Source organism: Nestor notabilis, unplaced genomic scaffold (genome assembly GCF_000696875.1).
Source record: "Nestor notabilis isolate BGI_N333 unplaced genomic scaffold, ASM69687v1 scaffold23139, whole genome shotgun sequence".
Classification (NCBI taxonomy): Eukaryota; Metazoa; Chordata; class Aves; order Psittaciformes; family Psittacidae; genus Nestor; species Nestor notabilis.
In genome coordinates, this window is record NW_009945735.1 from 36,618 (window position 1) to 60,660 (window position 24,043).

General features: G+C 50.2%; 1 protein-coding gene across 1 annotated transcript in view; it reads right to left on the minus strand.

The window, feature by feature from the left end:
- LOC104412305 (protein CBFA2T2-like) overlaps positions 1-6,805 on the minus strand; it is a 15,681-nt gene extending 8,876 nt beyond the window's left edge. Inside the window, 2 exon segments of the mRNA XM_010022981.1 lie at positions 1,939-2,180; positions 6,670-6,805. Coding sequence (XP_010021283.1) covers positions 1,939-2,180; positions 6,670-6,787 — 360 coding nt within the window. The 5' untranslated portion in view covers positions 6,788-6,805.
- Between the last annotated feature and the right edge of the window lie 17,238 nt (positions 6,806-24,043).

A 24,043-nucleotide genomic window follows, 5' to 3' on the forward strand; every position in this document is an offset into this window, starting at 1 on the left:
AGGCGAGGGGTGAGCGCTGCCTGGTCCAGCATCCTCCCTGCTCCAGGGCTGGGAGCAGAGCCTGACTCTGGGAAGCAGCAGGACCCAGCTGGCAGCTCCTGCAGGGAGCCAGGCAGTGATTCCAGCTGCTCAGAGCTGCACCCTTTCCTCTCCTCTTTCCTCCTGCTCAGCTCACCTCCTCTAACCTACCCACCAGCCACAAGGTCTCCATCACCCTGCTGCTCCTGCAGCACATCCCCTGGGGCTGTGCAGGCTGGTGCTCCCTGGGACAAGCAGCGTTTGATAACCTGCCTGTACAAAGTTCAGCCCTGCAGCAATCACCATAATGAGTGGTGAGATGACAGAGGAACCTGGACAGCTTAACATCTGCATTTCCAAAAGGGTAAGCTAAGGTACTACCTGACATCCAGGGAAATGCATATTCCTTCCTTCAGCAGCAGCATTTTGCATCCAGTGCTCAAACCCTGGCAGTGCTCTAGGCCAGGTTGGACAAAGGGGCTTGGAGCAACCTGCTCTAGTGGAAGGTGTCCCTGACCGTGGCAGGGGTTGGAACTGGGTGAGCTTTAGGGTCCTTCCCAACCCAAACCATTTTATCATTCTGTGAAACACTGAAAGCCCCCAAGGCTGTGGACAGACTCAGGGTTGCTCTGTCCATGCCAAACAGCAGAGCTGAGCTTGGGATCAGCACTGGGTGCCATATGGGACCAGTGGTGGCTGGGCAGCATGGTGCTGTGCTCCAGGGTCTCAGTCCCAAGTCTGGGCTTGCACAGCATTTCTACCAGGTAGTTTGTATACCTGCAAATACTTGATACACTTCTGCAGCAAGACTTGTTCACTTGGTTTTTGAAGGGTGTTTTCAGCTGTCCACAGCTGCTAAGAGGCACAAGGACATGCACAGACAGTGTTTGCACTGCCACCCAGCCCAGCTCTTGCAAATCTGAGCACAGGAATGCAAAAGGACAGAAGATGCACAAGTTACTGACCGAGCCCTTTCCTATAGCTGCACCTTCAGACTGTCACAGGCAAGAATGTGTCTGGAAGAACCAATGCCTCTGGCAATGCACATACGCAATCCCACAAAGCAGCACACCAGGAGCCCAGACCTCTGATTTTGCAACCGCTGCCTTCCCATCCTCTGCAGACTTTGGCAACAGTTCACGCTGCTGTGCCAGTGGGCTTGGGTTAAGACATGGCAGGAGCAGCCCATAAAGAGGAAAACAGCCCATTAAATACATCACTGCTTATCAATAAATTACATCTTTGAGGTGTCCTGTTAGTCTCTATACACGTGGGAGCAGAGCAGGACTCCCAGCACCCTGGAGTGAGTCCCTGCTAGCAACAGCACCCTGCTCTTCCCATTACTGCTGGCTCCTCTGCTGAGCAGAGCAGCGTTGAGTTGACACACTGAAGTCAGGCCAGCACTAAGTAAGCCGTGGCTGGAACTGGTTTTTCTTTGTATGGAAGCAGATCAGAGTTAAACTGATCTGCGGTTGGGGTCAGGCAATTAACATCTGCATAGGCAAGAAAACACTTCCCAAGCTATAGACTGTAACTTACAGACTCTTCTGAACTGGGTGAACAGTTTCATTTATGAGAAGAAATGGAGAAACCCAGCATAGCCGATGACACCAGACCTGGGGCCTTTAGAGAAAGGCTTTGTCCCAGTCCATCCAGAATTCCTTAAGTTTAGCTGCACACAAGCTGATGGCAAAGCCACTGGACAAACAGCTTTTTGAAACCCACCAAAGCCAAGAAAGAAAGAAGTCAGCAAGTTTACCAGAGAGCATAAACACCGCAGAGCCTTGCTCAGCCAACAGCTCTGCTTGTAAACATGCAGACACACAATGTTGTGTAACATGGGCACATGCTGGCTGCCAGGATCCCATCCCAAAGAGCTCTGCAAGATCAAGGCAGCCTGAGCTGGGATGTGAGGCTTACCACTAACGCCAGGACCAGGGTCCGGACCTTCTCCCCGATCTCTGGTGAGATGTCGTTGCCAAACTGCTGCAGGGTAGTGAGGAAGCGCTTCAGCTTGCTGAGCTGCCGGGCACCACACGTGGCTGGGAGCTGCTGGTTGGTCAGCGAGGAGGAGGAGGAGGAGGAAGGACCGTTGCTAAACCTCTGGGGTGGGGATGGAGCCCCGTTCAGCGTCGGCGGGGAATGGTTTATTCCGTTGGGCACTGCAAATAGGAGAGGGAAGAGACACTGAACATCAGATGGTCATGTCCTCCGGTGTTCAATAGGATCCAGGAGCCTGCTACTGGTGACTAATTGCTGTGAGCAAACAGGGCAAGAACCAGGAAAGGGGCTATGAGCAGAGCAGAGCCTGCACACTGTGCTGGAGGGCACCCAGTGATGGAGCTGGTCACCAACAACGCATGTGCCTTCTCCTCAGCTTTCCCCCGGGCTCAAAGGGATGCCCTCGCAGCCCCCAGCACACGAGAACCACACACCCAGCCAAGGCATTGGGTTGGAAGAGACCTTAAAGCTCATCCAGCTCCAACCCCTGCCACAGGCAGGGACACCTTCCACTAGAGCAGGTTGCTCCAAGCCCCTGTGTCCAACCTGGCCTTGAACACTGCCAGGGATGGGGCAGCCACAGCTTCTCTGGGCACCCTGTGCCTCAGCACCCTCACAGGGAAGAATCTTTTCCTAATATCCAATCTAAACCTCCCGAGTTTCCTCAGATGTGATTGACACCACAACCAGTCACCTCCCAGGCTCAGTGAGCTTCATACCCAGGGCCATCAAACACCAACAAAATTAGGGCTCAGCAGAGCAGCCGCCCCACTGTTTGCATTTGAGGCAGCCTGAGGGGACATGGGGTCAGGCTGCAAAGAGCTGCTGCTGTGCCAGACCAAGCTCAGGCAGAGGAATTAAATGTGCTTTAGCTCAAAGCTTACAGCCCTCAGCAAGAATTACTGATCAGGGTTTCCTGGCCTTTGTCAGGCAGAAAATGACACCAGACATCCCAACCATCCTTCCCAACCCTGTCGATTACAGTAAGTCACCAGTGCTCATTACAGCCAGGGTCCCATTAGCAGAACCTGCAGCTCAGGTGCCTCCTCCTCAACCCAAGGAGGACCAACAGCATCCTGCCCATGGCTCCCATTGCACCTCCCTAGGGATTTACAGGGAGTTTCACAAGCAGGGTTGTTTTTCCCAACCTGGTCCCATCTGCAGCAGTGCCTCCTGTAAGTGGTGAGCATGTCGAAACAGACTGAGGGGCTGGAAGTTTGGGAACTCGGCGAGGGATTAGAACCAATTGTTGACATCCCCACACTGCTGTTGTGCAATCTAGAGCCCTGTCTGAAGAGCAGCTGTGCACTGGGGCACCAATGCAGCATAAACCAGAGTCTGAGAGGTGAAAAGTACATCATCATAAATAAGGTTTTAGCTGATCCACTGGTTTATCCTTAAAGCCCAGCCCTGAATCCTTTAAGGATGCAAGTGCTGAAGAGAAGGCCACAAGCTATATAAAGCATTTCAAATGATGGCATTCAGAGAAGCACTGCAGCCACCCAGCAGAGCTGCCCCTTGCATGCAGGGCACGCAGTGATGGAGCAACAACTTGCCAAATGAGATGCCAAAACTGTCACTGCAGCTTTGTGGGGCTCACACCAAATCCTTGTGACGCAGGGAGGGGTTTTCGGAGTAGGCAGCAGGAGGGATGTGAACAGTTAAACCGCTCTGGGGCACACTAGGGTTGGAGGCTGGAAAGGCTCCACACACCTGGACCTCCCGTGGTGAGCACAGGGGGAACCCAGGAAGATTTAACCAGAGTCAGTTAAGATGCAAGGGAAAGATAAGGCTGAAAAGACCATCAAAGGTGGTTCCTGCTAACCAAGGGGTGACAGGCTCTTTGAGGGCATAACAAAGACGTGTCCTTTCGCAGACAGAGATGATAAAATAAAGGCAAAGGCCAGGATTAAGAGAATGGAAGTACAAAGGCAAAGCGAACTCACGCTTTTTGTTATGGAACAACACAACTTCAGCAACTCCTGTCCACATCGACTTCCCCAAGGCAGCAAAAGGACAGAGATGTCCTGCAGAGATGGCATGTACCTGCAGGGTCAGCTACCATGGAGCACCAGCAAACACAGAGCTATGTGAAAGGCAAAGCTCCCATGAATTACTCATATGGAGCACTTATTTCACAATAAAATTGTTATAAATAGGGGGAAAGCTGCCCAGAGAAAGCTTCTGAAACAGCAAAGGTCGAGGGAGGGGATCCTGTCCCTCTGCTGCGCTGTGGGGAGAACCCCCCTGCAGCCCTGATCCAGCTCTGGGGAACAGCACAGGAGAGATGTGAAGCTGCTGGAGCGAGGCCAGAGGAGGCCCCGGAGCTGCTGCGAGGGCTGGAGCAGCTCTGCTCTGGAGCCAGGCTGAGAGAGCTGGGCTGGGGCAGCTGGAGAAGAGAAGGCTCCTGAAGGGGACACCTTAGAGCAGCTCCAGGGCCTAAAGGGGCTCCAGGAAACCTGGAGAGGGGCTTTGGACAAGGGTCTGTAGGGACAGGCCAAGGGGAATGGCTTGAACCTGCCAGAGGGGAGACTGAGATGAGCTCTGAGGCAGAAGCTCTTCCCTGGGAGGGTGCTGAGGCGCTGGCACAGGGTGCCCAGAGAAGCTGTGGCTGCCCCATCCCTGGCAGTGTTCAAGGCCAGGTTGGACACAGGGGCTTGGAGCAACCTGCTCTAGTGGAAGGTGTCCCTGCCCGTGGCAGGGGTTGGAGCTGGATGAGCTTTAAGGCCCCTTCCACACAAACCAGTCTGGGATTCTATGAACAGCTCTGCTATGACTGAGGCACTTCACCCACTTCTCTGTTTCACTTCCTCTTATTGTTTCACATGAAAGACCCGGCAGAGCAATGGGCTCTATTTATAGCTGGCAGAAATGGGGCTGTGAGATCCACCCAGGGCCGGGGGGCTGCAGCTCCTCAGGAGAGGCTGTCACGGGTGGCAGCGGTGGCTGTTGATGGACTCTGGAGCAGAACACGCTGGGGCCGAGCTGCCGTTAGACACAGCCCTGTAACCACTGTGTGCTGGGGCTCACCCTGCCCGGCCTGACCCTCCTGTGAGCCCCGCTACCGCAGAACAACCGGCAGTTATCTGCTCCAGCACAGCACCGGGATCCGCTCCCCACAGACCACAGAGCCGGGCTGGGACCTCTGCTTCCAGGTGAGAAGATGGTGCTGAAGCAAGCGAGGTGGGTACTGGTGGTGTACCCAGACCAGTGGGGTTACTGGTTTGGGGAGAGGGGGATGCTAAACTCTTAGGAACATAAAAGTCATTGCCTAGGGCTACTCTGTTACACTCTCCTTAGGTCCTCAATAGGCTTTTGCTGCTTCTCCAACCCTTTTGTTAGTGATCCACAAGCAGACAGGGCCTTCCTCCAGCATGTTCCTCCTCACCTGCCCCAGCCGTGGGCTTTTACAGTGCAGGACACGCACCCACTGACTCTGACCAAGACCCTTTCGTGCAACTGAGAAGTAAAGCAGCAAGAATAAACTTCACCACAGGCTGCATCTCTCATCAATCTTGGAAAGAGGCAATTAAGTCATGTGCAATCAGCAGATTCAGGCTCCTTGGCCCTTACCAGTGTGCCAAGCAACCTCATTGGGAAAATTAATTCCTGTCACTTTGCTAATGGTCTTTTTCTGCCTGAGCAAAAGGAGAGCCATTAAAAACCCCTCAGCACATAGAGATGGGGATGTGTCTGGCGGGATAACCCAGTGATTAGTGCTACTGCCAGCACCACGCAATACATTAGTGTGTGTCCTGATGGAGCTGGATTGTAAACCTCCAAAATCTCCTGCCAGCATGAAACTGTGAGATACCCCAGGCACCATCATGGACAGCAAAGCAATGCAGAACCAGCTAGGGAGACGCTCAGTGCAGGGCAAAAGGGGTGAGGAGAGCATGGAAAACACACATGTGCCACGTGCAGGGCCCAGATAACGCCATGCCCAGCAAAGAAAAGCAGCTTTTCTTCAGGATGATGCTTTTTAGCAGACATTAAATGGCTTTAATGTTGGCTGAGGGAGGAAAAAAGGACTCTTTCTAGGCTCTAAGAAAAAGCCGCATGTCCATCCCCTCCGTGGAGTCACCTCTGCACCAGAAGTGGGTGCAAGGCTGTGCTGCAGATGGGCAGGACCAGGATTGACTGCGGCTTAACAGGCAAGATTATAAAGAGAAGATGGAGAAAAGAGAATCTGGATGGACAGAAAGGCATTTCTGAGGCTGGAAAATTAGAAAAAAGGAAAACTTTCTAATCTCAGCTGTAGAAACGCTGTCTGCAAAGTGAGATAGAGCAGAGTGGGAATTAACTCCTCCAAAAGATAGAGTGAAAAGACCAGCTCTTGGCTCGTTTGAAGCCAGCCTGATAAAAGACTTCAATTTCTTAAGGAGTTTATGGTGGAAATCAAGGCTGCACTTGCAAAGAGAAGGACTCAAGGCAGCACTGGGAGCAAGGCAGGGGCAGGCAGAGGGTAGGGGAGGATTACAGACCCTGTTATACATCCTGCATATGTAGCAGAACAGCAGAAAAGCCCTAGTCCTCCCTTCCTTATAGCCATGCAGCACGGCTGAGACATCCCCAGTGACGTCTACAAGCAGAGCCTTCCCTCCTGGCTAGAGCTGGTCCCTGGGAAAAGCAGCATTACTGGAATCTTACGTGCAGTCGGAGTGAAGGACACGGGCCGGGGGCCGCCAGGGTTCACGGGGGGCAGCGGTGGCATGTTGGGAGGAGAGGACCTGGACTGTATCTTCACTTCCACGGGCGATCCGGGCATCACTGGCACCCTCTTCTCACCAGCAACTGTAGGAAGAGAAGGTGGTAACGCTTAGTGCCAGCCAGGGACGAGCGTTTCCCCGCCCAGCACACAGAGCATGGGTGAAGATGAGAGGCAGGGGGAGGTCACACCAGGCTCCTGCTGCTCCGCTGGCCCCAGGTCACATAGGGAAGAGGCAGAGCATGGTCCCAGGCTTGGGAACAGGCACGGGAGTGCAACACGTGTCCAGAGGTGCTGCCAGGCAGGCTCAGGATGCCTGTGGTCACCATCCCAGTCTCTTGACTGCAGCTTCTCACCCCTCATGCCTGAAGGTGCTTCCTCGAAGTCTTTCTGCCTCGAAGTCTGCTTTGCCCCTATTTAAGATCTCTCCAACACCCCCCATGCCCACACGTACCTCACAAGCACGGGGGACTGAGGTTTCACTTCCAGCCCTGCTCCCCAACCAGCAAAACCACGCTCTGAAGCAGCCGCTGTGGCAAACAGCTCCCTGACCAGTTTTACATGTTTGCTTTTAACCAAAAAGCTCAAAATCAAAGGTTCCTACATCTCTCTCTCTCACACTAGGGTGGCCCCTGTGCCAGCCATCACTCAGCCTTGCATGCACCCTGTGTCCACGCTGCCTGGCTGAGAGATGGTCTCTCCAGAGGGATTGCAACCCCTCCCAGAGCCATGCAACAGGCACCCAGGTTTTCGGGTGGGTGCTGGCCCAGTGTGCAGGGAGCACTGGTGCAGCTGTGCCAGCAAGCGACCCAAATGGGCACAGGGTTGTAAAGATGAGCTGGCACCAGCTACTGACACCCTCTCTCCTGTGTGCAGTCTCTGGTGTCTAATACATCACCAGCTCACACTGCAGCTTCTTTTCCAGCCTCTGAGGGGCCCTCCTGTGGACCCGGGCTCTGGTGGGACATCCCAGCTCAGCTGAACAGTGTGGCCACGCTCCTGGCTCCAGTGGCTAAATCAGCCTCAAAAGGCATCCTTGAGGGGAAAGCAGAGAAAAGGGGGAAATACGTTGCTTGGAGCAACCTGCTCTAGTAGAAGGTGTCCCTGCCCACGGCAGGGGGTTGGAGCTGGATGAGCTTTAAAGTGCCTTCCAACACAAACCAGGCTATAATTCTATGTGGTTCATGCTCTTCTCTGCAAGCTCAGCTGCAGGCAGGCCAAGGAGAGCACCGCATCGCTCCCTGCCTGCTGCTGGCCCATTCCCACCACACACCCCAAATACCAGCACACCGCCACCCACCTGCCTCGTTTGATCTTCTTCACCCCCTTCCTATGAAACCCCCTTCCCCAGGCATGTATGTCCAAGCTGATATTCCCATGCTACGGAGAGAAACAGAGCGTGAAACCCATCCTTACGGTTTCTCCTCTTGCCTCCTAAAATGCTTCTAGGGCACATTAGGAAAGCAGAACTGGTTTGGTTGATTTACAGGGATAGGGGGAAGTCACATAGAATTTACAGCCCCAAAATAAAACCAGCTACTGCTGGGCTGCTGCATGAAACACCAAACTCAAAGTCCACAAGAAACCAATACCTTCTATTCCAAGCTCTTACCCTGAGAGACAAGAAGCAAACAGGATTGTTAAATTTAAAAGCTTCCTGCAAGGACCTGGGGCATCTATAAACGCAGATAAAAACCATCTTTCTGAAGCTCCTCATTTTTAGCCTAAACACATCCATTTAATGAGAATCATGTGAGCAAACCAGACTGTGAACAAAGACTTGAGTCAGCCTCAAGTTGACCTGGGGCTAAAAATGAGCCAGTGAGATGGTCCGTGGGGAAACGCCACCTCCCTGGTCTCCTTCTTCCATGTTTCACTGCTCAGAAATATTTACTGCCTCACCAATGGCAACATGGCAGCGCTGCCTCCAGATGCACAGAGTGGATGCTGAGATGCTCCTCAAAATGCCTGCGAGTCTCTCCACTGTATCAGTCATCTGAGATCATGCTAAAGAGCCAAATGCCATGATAGATTCTTGGATAATGCTCCAAGAAGAATAATTCTTGTCAATGACTGAATACTCCACGTGTCAGAGCAGGACAGCTGCCTAAACTGGAAACACTGGGTTGTTTTCCTCCCAAGCCCTACCTGGAGTTGGAAACATCTCCAAATGTTGGGTTGTTATTTTCCAAGCAATGCCTGTAAGACACAGATTGAACCTGTTTATGGCACAACCCATATGTCAAACCTGCAGTGGCACATGCTCAACTCTGCACCCAGGACCTGCCAGGGCTGACCAGGGAGAGAAGCAGGAGCCACATGGCCAACCAGCTGGTGGGAGAGCTGCCTTTCCACCCCTGAACATGCTGGAGTTTCACATGGGAAGATGATACACTCGGGAGTAAAACAAAACCTGATCACAGAGATGTGTCAGTCTTGGATGGAAGCAAGAAGTTCATCTTCTCCCAAAGCCGATGAAGCCTGAAGACCAGGTTTCCCACTGAGGGGAGTTATGGATTTCAGATGCTGCAAAGCTGCTCTCTGGGTGAGGACAGCTGTAGGCACGTACCAGTTTATGTTGCGTGCCCTATATATTTGTGTGTCCCATTTAAGGGGCCCAGGTGTGCAAGAGCCTAGAAAGCCCCAAAGCTTTGAATACACCCAAAACCCTTCATCCCTCTCCTCTCCAGTGACACACTGAAAGGCCCTGGTTTCAGTTGATTCGCTGTGTTGACTGTTGGTGTGCACTGCATTTCCTTTGCTGCTCCAGCTCTCATCCTAGCATAACAAATTAACAAGCAGCATATGTCAGGATGAAGTGGAGCTGATGATTCTCATTTCTGGAGAGGAAAAAGAGCCAAGTGAGACAAGAGGACAGCACTGCAGGAGAAAAACAGGGTCCTCGGAGAAGTCCCACTCCTGCTCTCCTTGGGGACTGAGGCTCCAGTTCCCCAACACCACAGCACTTTCAGAGGGGGCAGGTTCAACACCTGCTCAAGACATACTTCATCCTATTTCTTTTCCTCAAAGAAGTCTTTCTCCTGTGGTGGTTGGTACAAAGGGAGTGTTGCTGCAATAGGTAACCTCTGAGGAGCCACTAGCATTTACTCGCATTGTAAACTGCATAAAGAAGCTGCTTCACTGATCTCTTCATGCCTTTGGGTTTTAGAAAAGGGAAAAGGCACAAGAAAAACAAATAGTGTCAAGTTTGGGAGTATCTCAAGTACCTGGAATTTAAATTAGTCCTTAAATCCTTTGGGAATTAGAGAACATCCGTGGCAGTGTTCAAGGCCAGGTTGGACACAGGGGCTTGGAGCAACCTGCTCCAGTGGAAGGTGTCCCTGCCCGTGGCAGGAGCTTTAAGGTCCCTTCCAATACAAACCATTTTATGGTTCCATGATTCTATGAAATAAAAACAATTCAGGAGGAAAACTGGATGTTACCTTCTCCCAGAAAGCAAGGTAAGGAAGAGAGCCAGGAATAACCCTGGGGACAGACACAAACTGTCTGCTCCCCATCTGCTCCCTAACTCCAAAATATAGTTCCAACAGACGGCAGAATAACACCAGGAAGGGAGATTTACATTCAGCAGCAAAAAAGACCCTGAGCCTGCCTCGCACTTTACTGGGGCCACGACTCCCAGGTTACGTCTCCCATACGCACGGTCACGTTTCGAAGAGGTGATGGGCAGTTATGCAGTGAACATGCATGTAGATAACTTCAAGCCATTCTTGACACAGGTGGAGGATTCCCCTTGATTCGCTGCTGTGGGAGTTAAGGAGGAAGGAGGAACCTGCCTGGCCTGGGAGCAATTTCATACATCCCATTTATAAAGAAGCTGCAGAGTCGCAACTGCTCCCACAAACCTGTTTGCCAGAGTCGAGCACTCTGGCTTCCTGCAGAAGTCAGGACATGGAACGTATTGGGAGAAGTAAGAGGAAAACCACACCGAACACGAGACAGCACTGCACAACCAGCAGGTGTGCACAGGGGGGTTTGCTCTTCCCTTCTGCAGTTTGTACGGGCAGAGAGAGAAGACTCAAAACTCAGACCTTGTCCACAAGGCTCTGACCTAAGTGGTTAGATTCAGTCTGTAAATCAACAGTTTTGGGTTTAGGAGATGTCTGTTGAATAAAAGACTGTGTACAAGGGTTGGCCCAACGGTTCAGAGTCTCAGGAGTGAAAGCAGGTAACTGTTTCACACAGAAAGAAGAGGTTTTATCAGAGCAGATGTTTTCAACTTTCATCTAGTACAGGCAGAATAAGCTCATAACCTAAAAAGCCATTTCTCACCCTAGATAGCAAAGAGCCCAACACTCCTACCTGCCTCTGGAGAGCAAGGGACTGGAGAATCAGCCCAGTAGCAGCAGCCAAGCTTAAGTTTAGCAAAAGAAATTCTGGGTCCGAGTTTGTTCTGGAGCCAGTGGGCAGACAAACACTGCCAAAGGGGATCTAGCCCATCCCAAAACATTCATCAGGGCAAGGCGGATAAGCCACACTCCAGACACACCTCTCTTTCCACTGGCCCTGCCACCTCAGATGACCATGGGGCCTAGAGGCATGAATTATAGATTGCCTACAAGTCAGGAAAATGAACCCTTCCTCCAAACAGCCTGTGGAACCAGAGGCTTCCTTGCCCATGGCTCACATGGGTAAGAGTCTTTGGTTGAAGGTAAAGCAACACAAAGCTTCTCTAAATAGGATTATACAATCATAGAGTGGTTTGGGTTGGAAAGGACCTTAAGATCATCTAGTTCCAACCCCCTGCCATGGGCAGGGACACCTCACACTAGACCATGTCACCCAGGGCTCTGCCCAACCTGGCCTTGGACACTGCCAGGGATGGAGCATTTATCACTTCTCTGGGCACCCTGTGCCAGCGCCTCAGCACCCTCACAGGGAAGAACTTCTTCCTTATATCTATCAGTTTGAATCCACCACCCCTTGTCCTGTCACTCCAGTCCCTGATGAAGGTCCCTCTCCAGCATCCTTGTAGCCCCCTTCAGACACTGGAAGCTGCTCTGAGGTCTCCACACAGCTTCTCTGCTCCAGGCTGAACAGCCCCAATGTTCTCAGCCTGTCTCCATACAGGAGATGCTCCAGCCCTTGATCATCCTTGTGGCCTCCTCTGGACTTGCTCCGACAGCTCCATGTCCTTTTTATATTGAGGACACCAGAACTGCACACACATAAAGAGACCACTTGACAGCGCAACCAAAGGGAGGCACCAAACCTCGGTGCCCTCTCCAGTGTCAGGATCCCACCTGCAGCCCAGTGTTGAGATAACCAGCTCCATGCACCACTGTGAGGAAGGAGCCAGGGAAATGGCCCCAGCCCCACACGCTGCGATGGACCCGCTGCAGTTGGCTGCCGCCGCAGGGCTCCCTGGTGCTAGTCTGAATGCAAACGAGAGGCAGCAGCAGCGTAACCTCCCCGGCTCATGTAAATAGGGTGAGATGAAATATGGTTCAGCACCTCCCCAGCTTCGGCGAATGTTTATTTTGAATAACATGCTTATCTGCTCCAACTGCTCACCATCTGTTTTCAATCTCCACCAAGCTAATATTTTTCACATTTAGGAACTGAGAAATGGGAAGAATTACATTTAAATGTTATTAACATCTTTCCTCCGCTCTAAGGTTGCCTTTCCCTCCCCTTGATGGCTCTAAGCCATCTGTAGAGCACCTTTGCAGTTCTCCAAGGCACGCAGATGAGAGGTTATCTACATGCAAAGCAAGAGGATCATTGCTCAGACTTCCAGAAGACACCATTTACCGTTATGCCACTGCAATCTTTCCATCACCTGCTTCCAGACAGCTTCCCTCAAGCTCAAACTGGAATCACATCGTGGAGCAAAGAGCCAGTATTTTATCTTTTTGCAGCACCACTGCATCAAAATGTGATGGGAGGGGGAAGACTGAAGATAAGCATCGGAAACAAGGCAGCCAGAACAGCAGGACTAGGAATAAAAGGATGATTGGGTTAGTCCCAGTTTGGTGGAGAAGGAGACATTAAGAGCTTTGCAGTCAAGGTTACATTTCTATAGCAGTACTGGCATTTATTTGCATGTAGGGTGGCTTCCAAAGGTCTTCCTTTGCTCGAGTCAATAAATGATAATTTACAGCCAGAACTGGGAGACATGAGTGAGTCAAACAGATCAGCAGCAAATGCTGGTCCTTCTCCATCCTCCTCCTCCACGCCAAAGCATGGAGTTGGCCAAGATGGTACTATAGCATCTGTTGCAGTGGGTAACTTATGTTCCTGTACAGATATTTCCTCCACCAAATGCGATCAGCCTATTTTTACCCTGTTCAGCTTGGGTTTATAGCACATCCAGGCTCCTGAGCTGCAAGATGCTGTGGGAGGGGAGAGGACTCGGCACCTCGCAGGAGAGCCTCGCGTCACACAGGAGGGAGCTGCTGAGCCTGGGATAGGCATTTTATACATCAAAAATAAACCCGTGTATCTCCATTGCCATCTAGTCCTCTCCCACACACAGCTGTTTCACTTAAATCTCAATTCAATGTGAAACTCAGATAGAAGAACTTGAAAGAGCAAAGTATGTTATCGTGCACAGGCAGTCCCGAAAGCAGTTAATAAGGGAAATAAGATTAATAATTTATTCCTGAAAGCAGACTGCAGATCCTTATCCTTCCTGCCCTTCAGCGAGTTTAGAAAACCCTATTAACGTGCCTGGCTTAAAGACTCATCAGCAGCACAGGTTGGACTCCACAGCAGTTCTTTTCTGCTGTGTTCCCACCCAGGCAAGACAGTTGCAGCTCCAGCTCTGCCCTCGCCATGGCCACATCACATCCATCAGCACAAACCCACCTGCACAGCATCCCTGCTTCCTTAGCTCTGGTTTCCTCTTGGTCCATGGACTCACACCAGGGCCAGCAGTGCAAACACATGGATTCAGGATCCATCCCCCAAACTATCACATCCAATAGCCCCTGGGGTGGGGCATGCATCAACCCCTCATACTCTGGTCATCTTGCTTCTACAAGAACACAAACCACGTTGTGGTACCCTCCATTCCCCTCCTCTTTTCCATAAGGAAGCAAGGGAATAGAGAACAGTTACTCAGGTCATGAAAGCTCCTAAAAAACATTTACACACTGTGTGGCAGCCACCAGGGAGCTGTTGCTGCTTTTACCAATAGCCACAGCAATCCCCTTCCCGCGCTGCTACTGCCCATGCAAATAAGTTTGGGAGCCTCAGGTTCATTTCTTCATGTCCCTGCCAACAACTTCTACTCAACCATTATCCCAAAAGGATGCAGTGACACTGTTGAGGAGCCCATGGTGCCCCAGGGTAGGGAATCTTCCTCATCCTCACTTGGAACCCTCCTCATAGAATCAGACTGGTTTGTATTGGAAGGGACCTGAAAGCTCATCCAGTTCCAACCCCCTGCCATGGGCAGGGACACCTTCCACTAGAGCAGGTTGATCAAGGCCCTGTCCAATTCACTTGATTAGTTACTGCTAAAGTATTCCGGTAATTTTTCATTGGCTCATTGTTCCATTTAAAGTTACAGAATGAAGATTGATTTTGTTCCTAAATCATGCACTCCTATTACAATATGAAGGGATATTTACTCCTCTGCACTCTTTACTTCTTAGGCGAAAGCCCCCTGAATGAAAAATGAAAGCAGTTACAGATATCAAACAGGCAATTATCACAATCAGGGAAAAATGAGTATTTCAAAGTCCCAGCCTGCTGTGCTGCTCTCCAAATCCTCCGGCTCCAACTGTAACCATGGTGGCAGGAGCAAACTTTCCAGATGGGAACATCTGTCTCTCATTTGCCACAGGGAAGAAAACACCAGGAAGATGAACAGCTCCCGAGGCCGCCGGAGCCCAGACACAACAAGGACAAAACGGATGGACCACGTAGGAAGAGATTTGGAGCAGCAGCTTGGAATCAAAGATTATTGTTCCTCAATAATTAGTTTTGGGGAGGGCTTCTATATACAAATGTTATGTTGGGGAAAAAAGAGCTTGAGTTTCACCTACAGTAAATGCCATATATAGTGAAAGTGAGAACTGAGTTAACCATGCTGGTGACAAGACAAGGGGAATGGCTTTAACCTGCCAGAGGGGAGACTGAGATGAGCTCTGAGGCAGAAGCTCTTCCCTGGGAGGGTGCTGAGGCGCTGGCACAGGGTGCCCAGAGAAGCTGTGGCTGCCCCATCCCTGGCAGTGTTCAAGGCCAGGTTGGACACAGGGGCTTGGAGCAACCTGCTCTAGTGGAAGGTGTCCCTGCCCGTGGCAGGGGTTGGAGCTGGATGAGCTTTAAGGTCCCTTCCAACACAAACCAGTCTGTGAGTCTATGATATGAAACATTACACGTGATTCACCCCTATGGGGTCCAGAAAGTAAAGACTAAGTTTACTCCAGAGTGTAAAAAGTGACCCAACATGTGGGAACCTCTCAGCTGACAGACACGCTAACCCAGGCTCCCCCAGCAGTGCTAGCCCGTCCCGTCCTCTTACCAGCATTCTTTAAACTCTCCTGCAGTTCAAGGAGCCCATTTATGAAGGCAGGAAGGCCCCTTGCCAGGCTCCATCTCCTCCAGCCACCCTTGCACACACCACAAAGCCAAAATCTAAGCATTGGACACTGACAGAATCATAGAAAAACTAGGTTGGAAAAGACCTTTAAAATCATCCAGTCCAACCATTCCCCCAGCACTGCCAAGGCCACATGATGCTCATTTGTGCCCCAGCTCAGCAGCACCACAAACGTGTATGATGCACAAACCATGCTCTGTGCTTCAATACCAAAGCCACCAGCTCCACCACCACTCCACACTCAGCATCAGCACATCAAGGTTTTCCTCCCCATCATCGATGTTCCTCAGCAGCACTTGTTTATTGTAGAGGGACCCATGACAGCAACTCAGACACCCTTCTTCTAATTAGCAGCTTAGTTCTTGATGTCTATTCAACACCCACCAGTTTGGTGTAAGCCCTCTCTGGAAGAGCACCAGCCTGTTGTACAGGGTAACAATGTTAAGTACAGTTAATTCTGAAAGAGGACCAAAGTGTTGGAGAAAGGAGAACTTCGGAATGGATGCAACTGCCTTTAGACTTTTGCAAGCACTGGTTTTCATAGAATCGCAGCCTGGTTTGTGTTGCAAGGGACCTTAAAGCTCCTCCAGCCTTCTCTTCTCCAGCTGCCCCAGCCCAGCTCTCTCAGCCTGGCTCCAGAGCAGAGCTGCTCCAGCCCTCGCAGCAGCTTGATTTTAAACCAAAGTTGTGCTAAACTCTGCTGAGGTATAAAAATAATTAATTTCTTACCAAAACCCCCATAGGTTTTACAGCACAACTGAGCACAGCAATTCTGGGAGCGGAAATCATCTTCTTCCTCCTTATGCTAAATGATGTAAATAAAGCTCCAACTTTTGTACCTGTAAAATTCTGGGTGACCCAAATAAAGGAAAGCACAGGGAACCAAGCTCTAACTTTTGAAAGCAGTCTCCACCTTAACAGAGGCTTTGGGGCAGGCTGTAGGATCTGATATTATCTACACTCATCAATCCTTCCAAACCTTGCATTGGTGACCACTGAACAAGCACCTCCACCCCTCTGCTCTCCAGATGAAACACATTCGCACTGGCCTCCACCTTGTTACCTCCCTCTCCAGCACAGCAGCATCAGAGCAAGTGGTGGGAGAGCCCAGGGAGCCGTGTTTAACCAACAGCCTCTTGTTGCTAATGAGCTCTGAGGGACTCCCCACAGCTCCTAATGGTCAGAAGAAATGCACTCCCTGATGTAGATGGGCTTCAGGGCATCAGAGATGCTGGAGCAGGCTCCTAGGAATGACCCAGGCCACCAGCGCAGCTCCCAGTGGAGGACCAGCATGGGGCCACCACTGCTGCAGCCCTCACTGGGCTCCTCTGGCCACAGGTATGGGTCTGGAGAGCCTTGCGGAGGCTATAGGGTTGTCTCACCCAGGGAAAAGTGTTCCTGGAGGGGTCTGGTTGCTCTGCTGCATGTCCTGCATAAGAGCCTCTCACATGGATCCTGCAATTAGAGGTGTCTGAACAGGCACATCAGCAGTGGTTAAAACCTATCAGGAAGTCCTCAACAGGAAAGATAAAAGCCACAGATGCATGTGACCACCACCCAACAAACTCCATTTGAGAGCCTGGGACCCCTGCCTCCTCTGCTGTCCTTCTTCATTCTTTAATAAGGGTTCAGAAAAGGGGAACCTGCAGAAAGCCCTTCAGCAGCACTAATGCTGCAGCAACATTCTGCTCCCAGCAAGGCCACAGGTACGGCGATGCAGCCCCCTTCTCCCTGCGCTGTGCTGCTCCAGAGAAGCCAGGCAAGTGCTGTGGGTCCAGCATTCCCATGGCTTCCCCAGGGGAACCACTCTTCCAACTCAAGCACCTTCCCAGGTGATTTTTGCTGGGTCCTGATGCTTCCATGCTGCGAGTCTGGTTCATTCCTGGAAGCTGGGGGCAGAAAACAAGTGAAGGTCTATTCTGAGATAGAAGGGCAGTGACCCTTCTTTTTCACTGCCTGGTGGTTTATATCCCAGCTCTTGGTTTTAGTAGGAAAAACGAAGTTGTGGAAAGGAGGGAATTTTCTAAGCAGTTCTGTAAGAATCTAGCAGATGTCAGAAGGATGCAGTTTCTGGGTCAGTGCAGTGAGTCCCTTTGCTCAAAGGCTTCCCACCACACACAGCCTACATAGGGCAGAGCCATCCCAGAGCACCACGGAAGTTCATACAACACAAGATAAAAGGAGAATAGCCTGATAATCATTAAATGAGGGAATAGCCTCATTTAAAATAAGAGCAGGGTTTCAAACCCATCACAAATGCTCCATCCCTGGCAGTGTTCAAGGCCAGGCTGGACAGAGCCTTGGGTGGCATGGTCTAGTAGTGTGAGGTGTCCCTGTCCACGGCAGGAGGTTTGAACTAGATGATCTTAAGGTCCTTTCCAACCCAAACCATTCTATGATTCCTCTTAAAATCATCCAATAATTTAAGAACTCTAAACCTCGTTACTAAAGATGTACGGGAGGAGGATTAAGTTATAAGATTTAAACCAACAATCTAAGAATACATCCCTCTCTCACTCCTCCATCTTCCAAGCCCTGCTGCTTCACAATTTGGTTCCCACCACTATAGATCAACCTAAAAAAGCCACCACTGACCTCAAAAAACAGCCAGCACTGAGAAAATACGGATTTCTTACAGCATCGTGAACAGCACTGAGTGTGCGGGGACCTGAAGCTAATGGGAATTGGTGTCTAAGGGGTGAGGGTATCCAGTGAGTAGAAAATACTCCAACTGAGTAACACAGGAACTGAGGCTGTAAAAATCTATGCATACAAGACAGGCTCAAAGTACCAGCACCAGCAGCCCAAGCACCATGACCAGTAACTGCTAAATAATGGCTCTTTACAAAGCAAGGCTATTTCTTAAAGAAGGGAGAAGATCTGAAGGCTGAAAACCACATTTAATCCATAACAATCACTTTAACCACAGAGAGGCACAAATAATACCAAGGATGCCCAAAGCTATTACTAAAAGCTTAAATTAAACTAGGAAAAAAAAAAAAAAACCACAAACCCAAAGTGTTTGTTAAGCACAGAGTAGGTTCAAGTCCCGACCATCTGGAGAAGGAAACAGTCCAGAAGCTCGTAGTCAAAGGGCTACTTTAGATGAAAACAATGGTCCTTTCTGCTAAAACCAAAACAAATTCAATATCCACCCCCAAACAAAGCACTAGCCAAGTTCTACCACATACCCAAAATGAAGTAAGCAAGGAAGGAGACAGAAAACAGCCCCCCTTGGGGCCCTTAAGTCATACCGTTCGCTCTCTTTTCCAAACATAAAGCAGAGTCCAGCAGGGACTCTCCCTTCTCTGGATGGAGGCTGATGAGCAGGAGCTCACCCACCACCAGCCAGCTCCAGAGCTAAAGTTCCACCAAACTTTACCCAAGAAATCAAGGAGGAACTTGGAAAACAGGAACTTGGGAAGTCTTTTTCATCCCCACTACTTACAACTTCCTACAAGTCCGAACCAAGGACCGCAGGCATCCCTCACCCAACAGTGGCTTTACTACTGCAGCCCTTGCACCAATGCTGGCAATGCTGCACCACCACCCATCTTGCTGCCCTGTTGATGTCCCTAAGGTAGCCAAGACTCCTCATCACAACTCAGGCTGGCTCTTTAGAGAGCATGCTTCATCCACTTGGGTGCTAAGTACATTAACTGCTGCCCAGCTAATAGTCACTCCCGATCAATGGCACACATCGAGCCCTGCCAAGATGACAATTCTGCTGCTTAAAAATACTCCTCAAAACACAAATTGCTCTTCCTCTTTGCCCCAAGCATGAGGGAAGCTTTCCACCATCCCACAGAGCTGGAAGCACAAGAACAATGCATCTAGGGATGGGGTTTATAGGTGTTTAGGAGTCCGATGATGTAAGATGGACACCTACATACCTGTAGGAGCCGACACAAGGTGACAGCATCTCCTGCAGAGCCCAGGCATGGAGAGATGGGGGTGGACAGGGGAGCCATTAAAGCTCACTACTTCTTGGTCTCTTCAGGGAACAACCCCAGCAAAGAAGGATGCAGAGCAGTAGCTGTCTCTGCTGTACCTCCTTCCCCTCGCTCTCATGGGAAGCAGAAGTGGAGATTTTCCACAGATAACCTCTGGAGATTCAGTGATGCACAGGAACCATCAGGGACCATAGAGTGAAGGTGTTGGCTCAGCTGCTGATGCACTTGCTTTCAAAGTGTCGTGCAACACAGCACAGAAAAGATTTTCCAACTCATCATTCTTAGGGTTGTCCTAACGTAGTTACTAGCAACCTGCATCAGCCCACTCACCATCAGCTGGAGCATAAGGTAAAGACAATGTTAAGCAAGAACCGCAATCACCACAATTGCAAGCCCAGGAAGTAGAGCCCACACCACAAACAACAGAAAAACCCACCAGCCTTTGCTGTTTGTTTGCTCAGGTTTGTTTTGAGCTGTTGTTTTCCTCCCCTGGTCACAGCAAAGCCTGTGACACAGTGCCTATAAATTTCCTGTAATGCTGCAGCAGTGAGCGGAGCCCCATCTGTGCCTGGGCACAGGTGAGACCTCACCAGCGTGTAAGTGCAGGCTGCCTTTCAATTACACTCACCAGCCCATTAGGCAAATGAGCTTTGCATACGAGAGGACAGCACGAAAGTCAAGAAACAGGCCCTGAAGTAAAATATGTTTTATAACCTACATATCCCTGGGAAGATGTGGACAGTGATTTTGCTGTTCTATCCAGGGCTATGTTAGATGTTCATGGCCTTCAGCTCTCTGCTGTTAGCACTGGTGTGTGTCTGAGGATGGTCTCTCCACCATGCAGAACTGAAGCCAGTCAATGACATCTGCATAACCTGCATCCCACCTCCCAGAAGTATGCTCATTCATCGGGGACTGTAGCAACAGCACAAGGAGTAATGGGTTTCAACTTAGACAGGGGAAGTTCAGGTTGGATCTAAGGCAGAAGCTCTTCCCTGTGAGGGTGCTGAGGCGCTGGCACAGGGTGCCCAGAGAAGCTGTGGCTGCCCCATCCCTGGCAGTGTTCAAGGCCAGGTTGGACACAGGGGCTTGGAGCAACCTGCTTTAGTGGAAGGTGTCCCTGCCGGTGGCAGTGGGTTGGAACTGGATGAGCTTTAAGCTCCCTTCAACCCAAAGCATTCTGTGATTCTGTGATTTGCAGGTTCTGCCTCACAGAAGGCTTGATGGAAGATTAAAATATTACTGGCCCCAAAGAACTGAAAATGATTCCATGTGGGTTTCAATAAATAAACCACTTATCTACAGAATTATCTGCAGCACCCTAAGAAGACGCAGCAGCACATGCTGCCCCGGGGTATGGGATTACACGGGTGTCCCATGTCACCGAGAACATTCGTGTGGACTAAACAGTTCTGCTCAGGTGATCCTGAAGAATCAGCCTGCTGCACGTCCCTGGTTTTTTCCCCTGGTGAGTGTATGCAAAACAGAGACAACCCAGCTCCTCTCCCAGGATCCAGATGGCACTTGCAAACCTTGTCTGTGTATCAAATGTTGTTTTTTAGATCAAGTGTCCCTGGTTGACAACACAGAACTTCACGATGCTATCTTTAGAGAGGCTTCTCTGCAAAGAAACACCCTTGGAGCATACGTTACAAGGAATATGCTAATGTGGCAGGGAGTTTTCAGCACACACAAATGGATCTTGTTTCTGGGAGCTCAGATACCCCAGAACAAGCTGAGCCTGGCTGCAGATGAAGGGTCATCCAGGTCCCCTTTGAGCACCAAGTCGCTACAGAAAAGACGTGTGAATGAGTTAAGATTGTAGAGAAAGGTTAATGTGGACCACAGGAGATGCAGGATGAGCTCGCAGCAAAGTCCACTCTCACACTGGAACCATGCTCACCAAAAAACCATACTCAATGAGTTAGAGCAGCTGAAAACAGCCAAATCCAAGACTTTCCATTCCCTCATTTCTCCTGCAGGTTTAAAGATTCCTACCCTAGCTTCTTGTTCATCCAAATGCAAAGTGCTGATAATAAACCAATGGTTTTCCTCCTCAAGGTCTTAATTTCCTCCTCCAGATTTCATGTAAAACATAAAAGCAGAACATGCAAAGTAACTTTTTTTGTTTAAACAGCCCACTAATAAAGAATAAAACTATAAAACTTTGAGGTTTACACATTCCTGTTGTTCCTCATCAAAAGAATTACTAGTATTTGTTCAAAATAACATCACCACCTCCAGAAAAACACCACCCTGAGTTGTTTCCTGTGCTCCTCAGCTCCAAGAACAAGACATTACCTGCATGTGTGTACCTCCTGACCTGTACACACTCCCACTAAGCAGTAAACTGGCATTCCAGAAGCCAGGAGAAGACAAAGGTGGCTGCAGAACTAGCAGAGGTCACGCTGCAGCTCATTCCCAGGATCTGGAGGTGACGCCACCAGCAGCAAGGTGGCTGAAATAACCCCTACCCGCTGCTGAAAAGAACATTTCAAAACAGTGACATCAAGTAAAGCAGCTTCACTTGAAAAAAGAAAGTGATCCAGGAGGTAGCTCCTTCCATATTGCAGGTGCTCACAGTAAACACCATATGGCCTGTTAATTTAATTAGGGAGAAGAAACCCCCTAAGTTTGAGATCTGACTTTGAAGGATTTAAAACAAGGATGGGTAAAATCACTCCAGATACTCAATCAGGTTGTGTTGCCAGCTTCATCCATCCTGCTGACCTGCTTTAGCAGCACAGGACCTCTAAGGGGCTGGGTTTGAAGTCCACAACCAGATGTGCACACCCTGCACCATGTCAGCTGCAGGAAGAGCTGGCTGGGCCACACCCGGCAGCCAAGACAGCCCACCCCGGGCAGCAAAGCCAGGACAGGTCTGTACCAGGAAGTGCAGTAAATAACCAGAGTACTTCAGCTAAACCCGTCTCCTCAGACACCAACCAGGATTTCTACTGTAATCCTTCTCACAAACTGCATTGGTACCCATCAGGGCAGGATGCTCCTCAAGGTGGAGGTCAACCTGACAAATGCCGAAGAACCAATGGTGAGACACAGTCTCCACTCCATTTGTATTCGTAATCTTGAGGCCAAATCAGTCAAGCCCCAGCCATTCCCAAAGACTTCTGCACCTGAGCAAAGTCTCACTGCAGCATCTACCTCCAGACTAGAAAGGGGAATTCTTTGACCAAAGGGGCTTTGTTACCTGAATAAAAGGTCATTCTCTTTTTGAACATGTCTTCCAAGTCCTGCTCTGAGGAGAGAGGAGCACTTTTCTAGCCAGAGGTTTGCATACGTGTACCTGTACCACAACAGGAGACTGCAGCACTGCTGTCATACTGGAGCACCCTCCTAGGTGCTCACCCTCCAGGGCTGCCCAGCGCACCACTGGCAGAGAACAAGACGGATCCCATGGAAATGGCTACTGGGACAGCAACAAGAATGCAAAACCACAAAATCTACTGGTTATCTATGAACAAGCCTTAAGAGCTGAGGCTTACGGGGCTTTCTGATGGGCTTTCATCTCCAAGCAGCCTGCCCAGGCGCAGGCAGGAGCATGCAATGCCTTGGTCATGGTGCTTTGAGCACCATCATCCCCCAGCAAGCTGCTCTGTCAGGAGCCACCAGCACAAACCTCATCAGCTGCAACACTGCAGCATAACCAAACTGCTTTGGGGAGGCCCAGCGTGTCATAAGGGAAACGCAGTGTTTCTCCATAGAAGTATACACCTCGACCAACTGACAGAGCTTTGCCATCTAAGTTGTTGGGATAGAAGCACAGGGGCAGCTATGCCTGCTGCCTCCAGTGCAGAGACAAGCTACCACTCCCCTCCATGGCACAAAGCAGGTCAGGACTGTGTGGGCTGGTCCTCTTACCACAGGACATGACCCACCTCCATGAAGACGTTCCATGCAGCTGCAGAACAGGTTCATGTTCAAATCCTAGGTAGGGCAGCAAGAAATGCCCCCTTCCTCTCTCCTAACTGCAGCACATCTCACCTTGAGCAAACCCACTCTGCCAGAAGAGATTTGGGGGTTTCCTGCAACCTGCTGCCCCACTAATGAATTGTACCAGGAGAAAAATCCCCTTGTTCCTAGAATGCTGTAGCCTCAACTGGTGGGTAGTTTCTCTTTGGCTCCTCTCAACAGTTGACCACACTTACAAATTAACAACCCGCTTATTCAATTATTGTTCCCTTTTCTCTCCAGACCCAGGCTGGGATCATGTATCCCGTTAACCAGTACTGCAGCAACATCCCAGAGCCGTTTCCCATCCCCAACCCCACCCCAAATTACCAAACATCTAAAGCCCAGCAGACTCCTTCCTGCTCAGCAAGAAACTCTCCTCTCAGGACACTGCAAAGATTTCATTTACTACCAATTGCCCTCTGGTTATTGTACATTTATGGGGTGGGGGCTGAAGAAAGGAAGCAAACAGGGAGAGAGTGTAATTAGCTTTGCCTGGAAAACATTCACCCCAGTTGTAACAGCAACTGGAGCCTGTCGGGAGCTTAAGAGAATCAGGGTTTTGTTCCTTGCTGAAGTGTCTGTGTTGGGTGAGGGGAGGGATAAAAAAAAAAAGGGAGAAAAAGAAATATATTAAGGAAAAAAAAAATCAATAAGTGGATCGTACTTCTTGCCACAAGCCCATATGGAAGTAATCAAGCACAAGGGTGGCAGCTGGGGCCAATAACAGTCACCTGCAGTTGAGGGACATGGGGGTTTCGGATGGGTTTTTAATGCTAATTTCCTGGAGGAACAATGCGGGAGCGGCAGCCGAGGCGGGAT